General features: G+C 44.3%; 1 protein-coding gene across 1 annotated transcript in view; it reads left to right on the forward strand.

Moving 5' to 3' along the window:
- Positions 1–14823, forward strand: part of SH3YL1 (SH3 and SYLF domain containing 1) — a 44487-nt gene extending 29664 nt beyond the window's left edge. The window contains exons 9-10 of the mRNA XM_060234708.1: positions 2659–2733; positions 13991–14823. Of these exons, the coding sequence (XP_060090691.1) occupies positions 2659–2733; positions 13991–14184 (269 nt within the window). The 3' untranslated portion in view covers positions 14185–14823. The remainder of the gene's footprint in view (positions 1–2658; positions 2734–13990) is intronic.
- Positions 14824–15074: the final 251 nt, after the last annotated feature.

Genomic DNA, 15074 nt, shown 5'->3' on the forward strand with positions numbered 1-15074 from the left:
ATTCTCTCTCTCTCTCTCTCTCTGTGTACAGTTTTATGTATCTTCAGTTCTGTCTTCCCAAATTACTTAGCAACTGTATTATAATAATTAGTTAAAACAGATATATTCCTTGTAAACCTCTTACTATTTATACCTTCTTCCCAGGGTATACTGTAGATGTACTACATTTACACATTACGATAAATAGGCATCTTGGTATACCCAGGGCTTTTTTTGTAACAGGAACTCCTTTGCATATTAGGCCATACACCCCTGATGTAGCTAATCCTCCTGGAGCTTTCAGTAGGCCCTGTACCTGTAAGCTCTTGGAGGATTGGCTACATCAGGGATAGTGGCCTAATTTGCAAAGGAGTTCCTACTATAAAAAAAAGTCCTGGGTATACCTATCCTATGCAACAAGTTTTTCTGGCCACTCTGGCTTCTCTGTTTACTTCAGTAAAGGGTGGGACTGGAAGAGCACAGCTCCATGTACATTAAAATTTAAATATACTACATATACATATATGTAAAACTACCTACCACCTCTGATGCAAATATGGTAGGTGGACTAAATGAAGCACTTGAAAATGGCTCCCCCTTCCCCAGCTCTGCACTTTGTCTTCTCTAAAAGGTTTCTTGCATAATTATGCTCAACCTGTTACAAAGGCAGACTGCTAAAATGGAGCTCTTCTAATAGTTTTATGTTCTTTTCCTCTTGATATTATTTTGGTCTCTCTTGCACCACTTTTTTTTTTAAAACTAGGAGTTCTGAGAGAACCATGATAGCTTGGGATGGGCATGAAGATTGCTGCAAACCTAAATTTGTTATGAAAATTGCCAGGTTCATGATTTGAGAACCAAGGCTCATGCGATCACACCAGCAACAAACCTCCATGGTTTTTATGGAAGTTTGTGTGATTTGTGTCAGTGGTTTGTGCAGCAAACATGCTGGCACCTATCAATCATCAAAGCAATGTGGGGGATGGACTTCTGCAGCTTTGGAAACAAGAATAGTGGCCCTCCAAAGCTTGACAGGCAGCATGAGCTGCCAACAAGAGAGCTCCCATTCTGCTCTATGGGAGCAAAATGGATATGTCCCCTCAGCTCTCACACGGCTGTTTTTACTTGGCAGCAGACAGTTAGGCAGAGAGGGAAAAGAACTAGAAGTTATTCCTCAGTACTGTGAATAGTGGGGTTGAGGGTGTTTGCTGCTTACTCAGGGCTGTGAGGTACCTGTGCTTCTGCTGGAGATGAGCAGAGGGGCTTGGCCAATGGGTGCTTTGGCTGAGGTCCCACACTTCTCCCTCCATGGGGTTTTTGCATGCCTGTCCCCAGCTGGGGCGGTGTCTGGTGGACTCAAGGCTCTGAGCCACCAAGAATCAGTGCCTCCAGCCTCCCTCGTCCACACACATCTCTTCACCATATATCCCCCTCCCTAAGAATCGGCGCTTCCAGCCTCCCCACATCCACATGTCTCCATCTTGCCTCCCTCATTGAGGTCATGTTGCTGTAGATAAGCATCTCATCAGTGTTCGGGTTCACAGAACCGCTTCTGCCAGGTGGCGGTGGGCAGGACTAACACACAACCCATGGTGTAACAAAACACCATAACAAAACACCCAATGAACCAATATCTACCTCATAGTACAACACCCACCTCATGAACCAATATGTACCTCATAGTACAACACCTACCTCATGAACCAAGATCTACCTCCTAGCACAACACCCACCTCGTTTGATTGTACCCAAGCTTTTCCCATATATAGCAGCAATCTCTACAATGAGGAGATGGGTGGGTGACCACCTCCTGGTCCAGAAGGGAAGAAGAATTGCAGATTTATACTCTGCCCTTCTCTCTTACTCAGAGACTCAGAGTGGCTTACATTGTCCTTTATCTTCTCCCCCACAACAGACATCCTGTGAGGTGGGTGGGGCTGAGGGCTGTTAAGCAGCTGCCCTTTCAAGGACAACCTCTGTCAGAGCTATGGCTGACACAAGGCCATTCCAGCAGCTGCAGGTGGAGAAGTGGGGAATCAAACTTGGTTCTCCCAGATAAGAGTCCGCACACTTAACCACTACACCAAACTGGAAGGGTTGAACATCCTCCTGAAACCCTGCCATCCATGGGAAGGAGAGTAGATGATCACTTCCCAGACCCAAGGAGAAAGATTGCCCATCTACAGCAACAATATCTATGAGGAGGGGGTGGGCAGTATTCGCCCCCTCAAGCAAATCCACACCAAACTTAGAGGGCAGGTAGAGAGGCATACTAGGCAGATCTGCAAGTTTGATGTCTCTAGCTTTTAAGGGAGCCATTCATCACACTCTTGAAACTGCAGCTGTACTTTCCTAGGGGCACCTGCTTTGGGGGGCTGTAACTCAGCTCACCTAAATCCAGTCCTCACTAAACTTCGAGGGCAGGTAGAGGAGAGTCAGTTGGAGACTCACTGAGAGTTTGGCATCTCTAGCCCACGGGCCATTCTACCACATCATGAACCTTATGAAATGAACCAGTTCAGTAAACAGGAAGGTTTGTGAAGGTTCATGGTTCGTAAGATCCCATGAACCACTAACTAGGACAAACTTCCATTTCCAGGTTTGTGTCCATCCCTAATTATAGTCTCACAATATCAAAGTAAGATGAATTCTTAAAACATGTTTTGGATTCTTTGACAGCTGTAAGAGCACCCAACAAACTTTATCCTGAACTTCCCAGGTACTCTGAGCTTCCCAGTTCCTCTGCCACAGTGGGTAAGTGCTTACAACATTGTCATTTTGGTCAACTCCAAGCAGGGTTTAATTCAACAAACTGTTTATAAGTGATTATGTTATTTATAATCCAAATTCTACCATTATTCCATGCATAGACCTAGAACTGGAGAATTCACACATGCTTTTATCACTTTAACATTAAGGAAAAATTAGCTTGTTTTTTTTAACAGTGTTGGATATATCTTGTTGTGTCTTGGTTGAGTCAGTCCACCTCATGTTGGGTCTTCCTCTTTCTGCTGCCTTCAACTTTTCCTAGCATTATTTATTTAACCAAACTTTTATACAGCCCTCTCTGCAAGCCGGCTCAGAGCAGTGTATAATGAATTCATGCAGAATACATTAAAACAATTTAATATATGAAACCATAAAACCTAGCATCTGCCTGGCTCCATAGTGCAACATTTTCTGACCCCCAATTTATATTAACATGGTGGGGGAGAGGGGAGAATAGTTAATAAACGGGTTTCTGTTAAAACCATTATTTTTAAAAGTTGCTAAAAATAAAAACCCTGTTGCTGTCCTCAACCATATACTTGGCAGAATATCTCTGCCTTGCAGGCCCTGAGGAATTGTAACAAGTCCCACAGGGCCCTGATGTTAGTAGACAGGGAGTTCCACCAAGCTGGAGCCAGGGCCAAGAAAACGGCTCGACGCTCTTTGGACCAGGGACTTCTAGTCAGTGTTGATCTCTTGAGCGTAGTGCTCTGTGGGGAGCATACCAGGAAAGTGGGTCCCATAGGTACATTGATCCCTGACTGTTTAGGGCCTTAAAAGTCAAAAACAGAAACTTGAACCTGACTCAGTACTCAACCTGGCAAAGCCCAGGTGGAATGTGCAATTATCGGTGTCCCCATAAGGACTTGAGTCACTGCATTCTAGACAAGTTGTAACTTCCAGATCAGTTTGAAGGGCAGCCCTGTGTAAAGCAAGTTACAGTGATCGAGTCTAGAGGTGACCATTGCGTGGATTACAGTGGCTCAGTCAGGGCGAGACAGGTAGGGAGCCAGTTGCCTGACCTTTTCCCAGTGATTTTTGTCTTGTCATAATATCACCAAATTATGATAGCCTCAGTTTAGGCACTTTAACTTCTAGGGAGATTTGATCTAGAACCCATTCATTTGTCTTTTCAATGGTCTACAGTATTCATAAAACTCTCATCCAACACTACATTTCAAAGGAATCTACTTTCTTCCTGGCAGTAGCGTAATGATATTAACTGTGGGAGAAAGTTCGAATAGCTCATCATTCAACAGTGCTTTCAAATCCTGGATATGGACTATCTAAGGCTTGCAGTGGCCCACCTCACAACTACTGCCTACAAAATGGTGATTCGTCCTTCCCCTTTTCTCATCACTGCCCAACTGACATTTAAGATAGGTTGGGACAGAGCAGGCTCAAGTTGCATCTTTGTGATGCATGATGACCATCTGCTGGCAGTGTCATTTATCCCAGGAAGTCTACCTGGTAGCTACCAGTTGATGTTTCTCTGATGTTGCTCTTCAGTTATGAAATGACTTTGCTGAAACAGAGCAACAGCACCTGCCCTCTCTGCTGGTGTTTAATAATGCCTGGAAGGCCTCCCTGTTCCAGAAGGAATTTTTGTTACTATTTATTTTATTTTTTATTTTTTAAATCAAATGTATTTTTACTAATGTATTTTTATTAAAAATGTATTTTTAAATCAAATATTTAATCAAATGTATTTCTGTAGGTTTTTCTGTGTGCACTGGCATTCAGGGTAACATTGCAGTGTTTTGTCTTTGTGGGGGCGGGACATGGGCAGAGCTCTTGAGGGTTACTTTTTTTTAGTCCAAAATGTTATATTTAATGATTTTGGTTGTTTGCTGCCTTGAGCCTTTGCAAACAGCAGGCTAGAAATGGTTTTAATAAAATCTTTTGGCTCTTTCTAAAACTGTATCCTGAAGCTCCAAGGTCTTGTCTTTCTGATGCTTCTTCCTCCCTTCACTCTGAATCTCAGTCAGTCTGGCTGTCCGTCACGCAACAGACTTTTTGATAATTAACGACTGTGAAAGCTCCTCTGAGTGCTAAAGGAAGAAAGGAGCCCCGCAGTTCATCTGCTGTCGCTGATAACCAGTGGCTGCAGCAACTATCTTCTCAAATATCACTGGTAGCTGGTGCAGAGCTGTACTATTTCTGTCTGGCTCTTAAGGCCCCTGCTCCCAATTCCTTCAGAGCTCCTAAAACTTTCCATTTCAAACAATAGTTTCCCCTTGCCTAATGGTGTGCCCAGCCCTGTCACCCATGGCAAAATAAATCAAGGTCATAGTTGCTGATTAAAGCCTGCTCAATTCAGAAGTGACCTATAGTAAACCTATAGTGTTGACAAATCCCAAGACCGCATATCTATCTTTGTTAAAAGAACAGATGTTGAAAGAGATTTAAACAGACAGCAGGAACGACCCTACATCTCCATGGTTATTAATCCAATTCAGTTACAAAAATATCATTTTTATTTACACTGTCTGTACTGGAGAAAAGAGACTTGTAGCTCCCACCACAACCAATCACGTCATAATCTCCAAATGCACATTTTCTGTCAGAGTCTCCAAGCATTATGCCTGCTACCCTCATCACCCATGAGATATAGAATCACTCTTTAGAAATGCTTTTCTTTCTCCACCAGACTGAAAACGCAATAGTATGGGCTAGGTTACCACACAGCTCAAATTCAAATTAAGATCCCAATTAAGCAGCCTAAATTCTATTTCCACTTGTTCAAAAGGCAGAGGAAGAAACCGAATACACTACAAGAAGGAGGAATTACATGTATTATTTTGGGTTCCTCTTTCTCAGCACCATAGTTCCTATCAGTGAGAGGGGCCCTGCATGTAAAGGGAGATACATTGTCTCCGTTTAGCCATAAATTGATATGCTTTTCATCAGCATAGCATTCAGAGATCCTCTGACCCCTCTTGCACATGCCTCTGTGTGTACATACAAAGCTTCCTTGCCTGGCAGAAATTCCCCAATGCATTTGCTGCAGCAACATATGAGGCTTGAGTGTTTTTGGCAGTGCAGTCACAATGGTGCAGGGCCAAACTAGGTGCCGCAGTGGTAGCCTTCACTTTTGATTCCTGTGTATGGCCCCATCCCGTCTATAAAGTAACCAGAAGAAATGCAGTTTTTACCAAAAGAAAGATGTGGGTGAAGGGAGCTAAACACTCCCTCACCCCTTAACTTTCTCCACAGTTCATTAGTCCAGGCTCTTTTCTTTCACTTTAGGTATTGAGAGTAAGGCTGCAAGTTCTGGTGCTGTACCTTAGGTTGGTAAGATGGGGGGTGGGAAGGGGGGTGGAGGAAGGAGTCATTTTCCTTCAGCTCAGCTGCACTTTGCTGTCAATGTTAGAGTTGGTCAGTCTCCCTCATTCACACATACCATATTTGAACTGGGCTGTCATGAATAATAAATGAGGTTGCTGCTGTCACATTTAGCCTGGCCCTTAACTCTGTGGTTTGTATACTGAATTAGCCATTAATGTATGGTCTTCCCTTTAAGATTTAGCAGCATCAAACCTCCACAAGAGCCTTGGCTGAGCTATTCATGCACATCAGGTGGTTTAGGCACCTGCCTGTCATTTGCTGCCTTCATAAACTTATAGGCCTTGGCAGTAGGTCTCAAGCTTGCAATGAATAGTTGATAAGGAGGAGGAGTTCATCCATGTTGATTCTTGACAGCAGTCCATGTTCATTCCCGAGGAAAGCCATTATTCATGCCCTAAATATTTGTTTAGTTTGTGAAAATTGTACAACTGCCATGAGTTAATCGTGCTAAAAAAGATATGCATTCTTAGTGTCTGCCAACTACAAAATGGACTGAAACACACCTCAAACCCGCAGTTTTCTAGCCTGAAAACCCGCAGTTTTCTAGCCTGGCTTCAGTCCCTAGTTGTGCTTTGTAGCCAGCTGTCTCTGTTGCCATGTGCATTTTCAAGGTATTTATTCCCAGTAGGATCCTGAATCCATTGGTGCATTTCCCTCCCTCCTTATCATTCTGGTATAAGCCAGAAAAAGAATCTCGATTTAAAGGGCCATAAATAGTATTATCCTAGTAAAGCAATCATAAAAATAGTCTCAGAAATTGTTTCCTGGGGATTTCCTGCCTTATGATAAGATTAAGGCCATCTATAATAGTAACAGCAGAGGAAGGGAAGCTCTGAGAGGGATGCTTATTTTAGTTGCACACAGGGCACAAGCCTGATTAGGAAACAGAAAGCCACAAAAAGAGAGAGAAAGAGACTAGGCTACAATAAACCACTTTAAAATGGAGGGGGGGAGGAAAGCTTCATATTTTCCTATTTACAAAGTTGAGCATGTCATCGTGGCTTATAAACAGACATGCCACATTATCCCTACTGCCTAAGGATCTTCTGGTACAAATATCCATTAGTCACCCTGATCTAGTGTGTTGCTTTTATCATTTATAATCGGCTATGGGATGCTTTCTAGAAATTATTGCAAACATGCTGCCACACAGCCTCTACACATGAGCATCCACTTTCCTTTTGAAGTGTTAGATGGAACAATTTCTCCTACTTACGTTCTCTAAAACAACCAGTGGCCACACATCCATTCCTGCATAAAAAAGTTCACTGCTATATTCCAATGTGCTGTAAAAGGTAATGGGTAGCACCAAATTAGGGCTAGCTAGCTATCTGGATTAATTTAGTGAGCTCCCTTATACCCAATGGAAGCCTTGCTCGTTATGATCTGTGCAATTCCACCTTCTCCCCTAGAAAGGGAACATTTCCCTGTTTTGTGCAATTTTGCCATAAGGATTTGTTTCGGAGTTGTACATCAGCATCAATGAGAATGACAGGCAAACAAAACTAACCCAATGATATAGAGGAAAGCTATGACTCTTGGAGATCTTGGGTGGGGGGGCTCACCAGTGAGGAGGCTAGTAGCAGCAGAGGGTGAGTGCAGAGGCCAGCAGTGGCACAGGACTGCCCGCCTTCTGTGCAGTAGTAGTTTGGCAATCTTGAGGGTGAGGCTTGCCAGAAAGGAGGCCAAAAAACCATGCAGGGCCCCCTGGCTTTGGATGATAGAGTGAGTGAAGTTCTGAGAGTAAGGGGGTAGGTAGGAAAAGAAGCAAGGGTGGTGGTGCTAAGAGTGGGGGGAGAGATAGGGAGAGCAGCGGCCGAGGGAAGGTAGGAAGAGCATCAAGAATGGGGGTGATTAGGTGCCAAAAGTGGAGACCTAGGTGGAGTGAGGAGCAAGAGTAGGGGGGGAGTGAAGTGCCACAATTTTCCAAATAATTCCATAGAATTTACCAGTTCACACCACCAGCCCAGTTGAGCTAATCATTTGTCTCTCTCTCTCTCGGCTTGGCTTCGCGAACGAAGATTTAAGAAGGGTGCAATAGTCCACGTTTGCTGCAGGCTTGCTGGTGGCTGACAAGACCAATGTGGGACAGGCAGGTCCGGCCACAGCGGCTGCAGGGAAAAGTCTGATTTAGGGTTGGTCCTGTAGCAGTGCGATTCTTCCTCAATCTCCTTTTGTCCTCAAGACCAGCTATGCGTGCGTTCTCAAAGGAAGAGACAGCCTGGTGGATGGTGTGCCTCCATGCTTTGCGATCTGAGGCTAGGTCAGACCACTGGTGATGGTTGATGTGACAGGTGCTAAGGGATTTCTTCAAGGAGTCCTTGTACCTCTTCTTTGATGCCCCTCTATTTCGATGACCGGTGGAGAGTTCGCCATACAGGGCAATCTTGGGAAGGCGGTGGTTTTCCATCCTAGAAATATGCCCTGCCCAGCGCAGCTGCGTCTTCAACAGCAGTGCCTCAATGCTGGTAACCTCCGCCCGCTTGAGGACTTCAGTGTTGGTCACAAAGTCACTCCAGTGGATGTTGAGGATGGTGCGAAGGCAGCGCTGATGAAAGCGCTCGAGGAGTCGCAGGTGATGACGGTATAAAACCCACGATTCGGAGCCGTAGATGAGGGTTGTCATCACAACCGCTTTGTAAACATTGATCTTTGTGCCTTTTTTCAGATGCTTGTTGCTCCACACTCTTTTGTGCAGTTGGCCAAATGCACGGTTTGCCTTTGCCAGCCTGTTGTCAATCTCCTTGTTGATCTTGGCATCTGAGGAGATGATGCACCCCAGGTAGCTGAACTGCTGGACTGTCTTCAGAACTGATTCACCCACAGTGATGCAGGGGGGGTGATAATCTTCCTGGGGTGCAGGCTGGTGGAGAACTTCTGTCTTCTTCAGACTAACTTCTAGGCCGAATAGCTTGGCAGCCTCTGCAAAGCAGGACGTCATATGCTGCAGAGCTGATACCGAGTGGGAGACGAGTGCAGCATCATCAGCAAACAGTAGCTCTCGGATGAGTTTTTCCATTGTCTTGGAGTATGCCTTTAGTCGCCTCAGGTTGAACAGGCTGCCATCGGTGCGATAGCGGATGTATACACCATCGTCATCATCTAGATCTGCTGCGGCTCTTTGAAGCATCATGCTAAAGAAGATCGTAAAGAGAGTTGGCGTGAGAACGCAGCCTTGCTTTACACCTGTGCCTATTGGGAAGGGCTCTGAGAGGTCGTTGCAGTGTCTGACTTGGCCTCGCTGGTCTTCGTGTAGCTGGATGATCATGCTGAGGAACCTTGGGGGACATCCTAAATGTTCCAAGATTTGCCACAGGCCTTTCCTGCTAACAGTATCGAAAGCTTTGGTAAGGTCGACAAAAGTCACATACAGAGCCTTGTTCTGTTCCCTGCATTTCTCTTGGAGCTGCCTGAGAACAAATACCATGTCGGTGGTGCTCCTGTTAGCTCTGAAGCCGCACTGGCTCTCTGGGAGGAGTTCTTCTGCAATGGTGGGCACCAGTCTGTTCAGGAGTATTCTGGCAAGGATTTTGCCTGCGATGGAGAGCAGGGTTATCCCCCGGTAGTTGGAGCAGTCTGACTTTTCCCCTTTGTTCTTGTATAGGGTGATGATGATTGCATTGCGAAAGTCCTGTGGTAATTTGCCTTGTTCCCAGCAGGTGACAAGTACTTTGTGAAGTGAGCTATGTAGTACTGTGCCCCCATGCTTCCAGATCTCTGGTGGAATTCCATCAACTCCCGCTGCCTTGCCACTTTTCAGTTGCTTGATGGCTTTAACAGTCTCTTCTAGGGTGGGGATCTCATCCAACTCTGTTTTCACCGGTTGAAGTGGGGTGAGGTGGATTGCTGAATCTTGAACTACGCAGTTGGCACTGAAGAGAACCTGAAAATACTCTGACCACCGGTTCAGTATGGATGCCTTGTCTGTGAGGAGCACTTGGCCGTCTGCACTATGCAAGGGACTCTGAGCCTGATATGATGGACCATATACTGCCTTCAGGGCTTCGTAGAACCCTCTTAAATCACCAGTGTCTGCACACAGCTGGGTTCTCTCTGCAAGCTTGGTCCACCACTCGTTCTGAATGTCTCGAAGCTTGTGCTGGAGGTTGCTACATGCAGCGCGAAAGGTTGCTTTTTTCCCAAGACAGGAGGGCTGAGCAAGATGTGCTTGGTAGGCAGATCTCTTTTTTGCCAGTAATTCTTGGATCTCTTGATTGTTCTCATCAAACCAGTCCTTGTTCTTCCTTGTGGAGAACCCGAGGACTTCTTCAGAGATCTGCAGGACGGTAGTTTTTAGGTGTTCCCAGAGTGCTTCTGGAGAAGGGTCTGTGGGGCAACTGGGGTCCTCAATTCTTGACTGGAGTTTTGCCTGGAAGGCAGCTTTAACTTCGGCTGACTGGAGGCTGCCAACCTGAAACTTCCTCCGAGGGATACCTCCTCTCCTGGGTGTGGGTTTAAAGTGAAGACGGAGATTGCAGCGTACAAGACGATGATCCGTATGACATTCTGCGCTGGGCATTACTCGGGTGTGTAAGACATCTCGAAGGTCTCTCTGGCGCACCAGAATGTAGTCGATAAGGTGCCAATGCTTGGACTGTGGGTGCATCCAGGTTGTCTTCAGACTGTTCTTCTGCTGGAAGATAGTGTTGGTGATGGTGAGCTGGTGCTCCATGCAGAATTCTAGTAGGAGGCGCCCGTTGTCATTGCAGTTGCCAATGCCGTGTTTGCCAAGTACTCCTTTCCAGTCTTCCGAGTCTTTACCTACTCTGGCATTGAAGTCGCCAAGCATGATCACCTTGTCCTCTGTAGGGGTCTTCCGTACGAGGTTGCGTAGATCAGCATAGAACTTGTTCTTTTCTGCAGGATCTGCTTGAAGGGTTGGGGCATACACACTGAAGAGTGTTGCATGCTGCTTGTTTTGAAGTGGGAGGCGCATGGACATGATGCGATCTGAGTGACCTGTTGGCAGGTTTTCGAGTTTGGAGGCAATGGAGTTCCTGACCATGAAGCCAACGCCAGAAAGGCGGCTCTCAGCCTTTGACTTACCCGACCAGTAGAGGGTATAGCCAGCACCGTGTTCTTGAAGACTACCTTCCTCAGGGAAACGGACCTCACTGAGAGCTGCTATGTCGATATTCAACCTGAGAAGTTCGTGGGCAACTAGAGCAGAGCGTCGTTCAGGGCGACCACTGCCTACTGTGTCAAGCATGGTTCTGATGTTCCAACACGCAAGCTTTAGTCTTTGCACACTTTGTGAGGCAGGTGCATGCCTTTTCTTTGTTGTTATTTTTCGACCGCAAGTAAGGATGCCCGTTGACCGCGGCTAGCCAACTGGGGTGGGGGAGACGAGCTTTGTTTAGGCCACCTTTTCTAGGCCCCTCTCCGTGTGGAGCAAGCAGTGCTGTCCCTAGATAAGGCTGCTTGGTCGTTCAGGGTGCTGCCGAAAAATGCTTTCGTCTCCGGGTTAGCATCAGGCGACCAATACCCTGAACCGCCTACATGCAGGATCGGGACTGCGGCTTCCAGTGGCACCTTCCACCTGCCGTTTCGCCCCTTGCCCATCGCTGCAGGACTTGATGCGTTGTGTGTTGTGTGTGTGGATATGCCCTTCAGGCCTGCGCAGAGGAATTTTTTAGGTGAAGCGCAGTGTGCGCGGTTATCATTTGTAACCGAAATAAAACTTACAAGCCTGCAGCTGCCAAGATTCCTTGCCTGATCTCCTGGAAAGATGCTTGATCTCCACAGGTGACTAATACTACTTCATTAGAGTACACAAAGATCTCTGAATTGGATGAAGCAAGGATTTTAAAATATATTGCAGTGTTTCAAGCATAACTTCTGAGGGACGGTACAATATCAAAGAGGCCCATATTCCTTTCTTCTCCCATAGCCCTGTTCCTTACTCTATAAAATATCATCTGTACTTTTGGTACAACTCCAACATTTGTGATGCTGGCTCTCAGCTTTAGCACAATGCCAAATTCTAAACAAACCCTCCAATTTTACAGCAGCAACTTACCTGCTGTTCAAAAAGCTGTTCCACATATTTGATCAAAATTGAAGGGTATGCCTAGTACATTGAAAGTGATTATTAATAATCCATCACTACTGGACCTGCATTTCCTGAGACCATTTGGGTTTTTATTGGTTTGAGACATTTTATGCTTTTTTTCCCCCTCAAAAAAGTGCTGAAAGGAAGCTGTTTCAAAACAAAGCTCTGGAGCATTGGAATTAACCAAGCTGTGTTAATTTGGTCCCTGAATTAACCCATAGCAGCTTCTTGCTTAAGGGGTCTAAATTAACAAACTGCACTTACAGAAATTTCATTTTCTAGCTATGGGGAAGTACTAAAGCTGAAAAAGTTGGCTGTCTCTGAAATAGCACTTGGGTCAGTGATGTTCCCCTTCCCCCATTTTCCAAGATAAAAAGGAGCTGGTAGATATTTTCAGTCCCTCTCTGTAGTTTATCATGACCATCTAAGTAGTAAATGATTTCCTTCTCCTGTTAAATTGGACTTAGTAGAATGAAAATGCAGGTCTCACAATTAGGATCACCATAACCTGTTTGGTTTTCCAGTTTCCTATTAACAGATCATCACAGCACAATAGCTCAAATATTTGTTGAATGTAGCACTGTAGCACCATCTTGTGTGAGCTGTGTAGGGGTTTTCCTTTCACTCTTTAGAATTCAAACAAAAACCTTTTGTGGTGGAACAAATTGCGTAACAATGACTTTTCATTTATACATCTCGGTTAAATTGACTGCTATAGGTGTGAAGAGGCTACATGTCCTGTGTAGCTTCTTTGCTGAAATAACCTGTTTAAAATGAGATGCTATGTGAATAACCAGATCCCACAACAGTGATTTTGCTAGCGCTGTGTTTGAATCAGGCCTGTCATCTCACTTTATTTTCATTTGGTCAGTTACCAATCTGGTCCCTTAAACAGTGTGGCCAATTAAGATAAACTGTTTACAGGATAAAGCGCAAGAGTCCAGTAACACCTTAAAGACTCACACAATTTGTGGCAGGGTATGAGCTTTCATGAGTCACTGCTCACTTCTTCCAATAGAAGATGAATGGCCAGGGGTTAAACAGTCTCAGCTCTTCTGCATGCTGTGAAAACCTGACTACTTCTTTACATGTTAATTTGATGACAGCTCAGTTTGAGTTGGTGTATTGCTCAGATTTAGGACCTTAGACTCAGACTGTGCCAGAGTTCAGTTTTCTAGTCGCTCCAGTTTTTAACTTTTGAAACTCTTATTGTTCCTTTGCCAGCAATCTTCAGCTGGAAGTACCCTGGTCTGTTTGTAGATGTTAATGGTTTTGCCTACTGTTCAGTTTTACAGCGTGACACTGTGAAACATTTTCATGTATTGGTTCTCAGCAAATATTTTGACAGATACGCAGCCAACATAAAAATTAACCGATGTTCTGTGACCTTTGAACTACTTCTCTCTTTATTTTTTCACTGTAATAACACTGTGTGAGTTCAATGCAATATATTAGGAAGTTCAACAAACTCTATCTAAACTGCATACCAGTGATCTACTCCTTCAGAACAGCTACAGTCCCTTACCCACCATTACCACCCCTTCCTCAAATTACTGCAGCTACAGCCGCTGACTATTAATGTGCTATTTTCTAGAACAATTGTGGAAGAGAAGGAAAAGAAGGAAAGCAGTAAGACAGTTTATAAAACAGGGTAAACCATTCTTTTAATAATATTTAGTGCCCATTTTTGTACTGCTTAGCAGGTGCTGAATTGAAACCAGGTTCTCTTTTCTGTAGCATAAGGTATTGACATTTGGTATGTTAGCGCTATCCACTGTGTGAAAGTCTCCGTTTATAATCAAGTATAGCCTCAGGTCTTGAATGCGTTTCTTTCTTTTTCAGGAAACTCTTGTGCCAATTCTATGATGGCGACAGCAATATATCCATTTGAAGGACAACAGCCAGGGGACTTGAGTTTCAAAGCTGGAGACCAAATCAAGATCACGACAAAAACAGATTCACAGTTTGATTGGTGGGAAGGATGTTTACAAGGCAGGACTGGCATTTTTCCTGCCAATTATGTCTCCATGAGCTAAAGATAAAGCATATGGAATGGTGTTATCATTTAATCTACATGCTTCTGAAATATGCAACAGATTATCAATTGTATTAGATGATCTACTAAATCATAGGTGCTGCCTTGTATACAGAGGAATCACAGGGAGACAAGCACAAAAATATAAGGGTGAATGCAAGCAATGAATACCTCCCTGTCTCAATCCGGTCCACCCTCATGGAAGGGCTGGGGTGAGGATATGGGAGGTGCTTGTGGGTCTCCCGTTCCCCGCAAGTGCCCTCTTGTGATGCAGCTAAACTTTTCTTTTCACCAGGGGAAACAAGCTGTTGATTTCCATGGGACTTTGTGCATGAACACTGTGCCTTTGCTTGTCTGTTATTTGGCCTTATGTTTTTTAACAGATTTTTAAACAAGTTAATATTTTTTCAGAAACCTTTTTTCTATAACTTTTGGAAATGGAAGAAATTACAAAACTGATCAGAATGAACTGCACGTTGAATGATAAAATTAATATATTATGTATATTATAATGTTTTTCATTAATAGTGCTTAACAAAACTAATATTTTATTCCTTGCCAATTTTTTTGCCAAAATAAATGTGTATTTACAGGGGGAATATTTAAGTCTAATTGCAATAAAGCAAAAGTAAATTTGAAAGTAAGGCAGTCTTTTATTTCTTTAATCTGATCTTTACTTCTGTGTTTTACGTTGCTTCTAAGCCTCTTGTAGCAATCCCCTCCAACTTTGCCCCTTCTCTGGAACTGCAACTAGGAATTTCCAAAAGTCCAGTTGATTGTGACAATAGTCCTGTACAAGAAAAGGTTAATAATCCCTCATTCCAGCTGGTGTGATATTTGCATCAGTTCTCTGGTCACTAGGAGTAGAACAGTTCATATAAAAATGCATCT

Source organism: Heteronotia binoei, chromosome 1 (genome assembly GCF_032191835.1).
Source record: "Heteronotia binoei isolate CCM8104 ecotype False Entrance Well chromosome 1, APGP_CSIRO_Hbin_v1, whole genome shotgun sequence".
Taxonomy (NCBI): domain Eukaryota; kingdom Metazoa; phylum Chordata; class Lepidosauria; order Squamata; family Gekkonidae; genus Heteronotia; species Heteronotia binoei.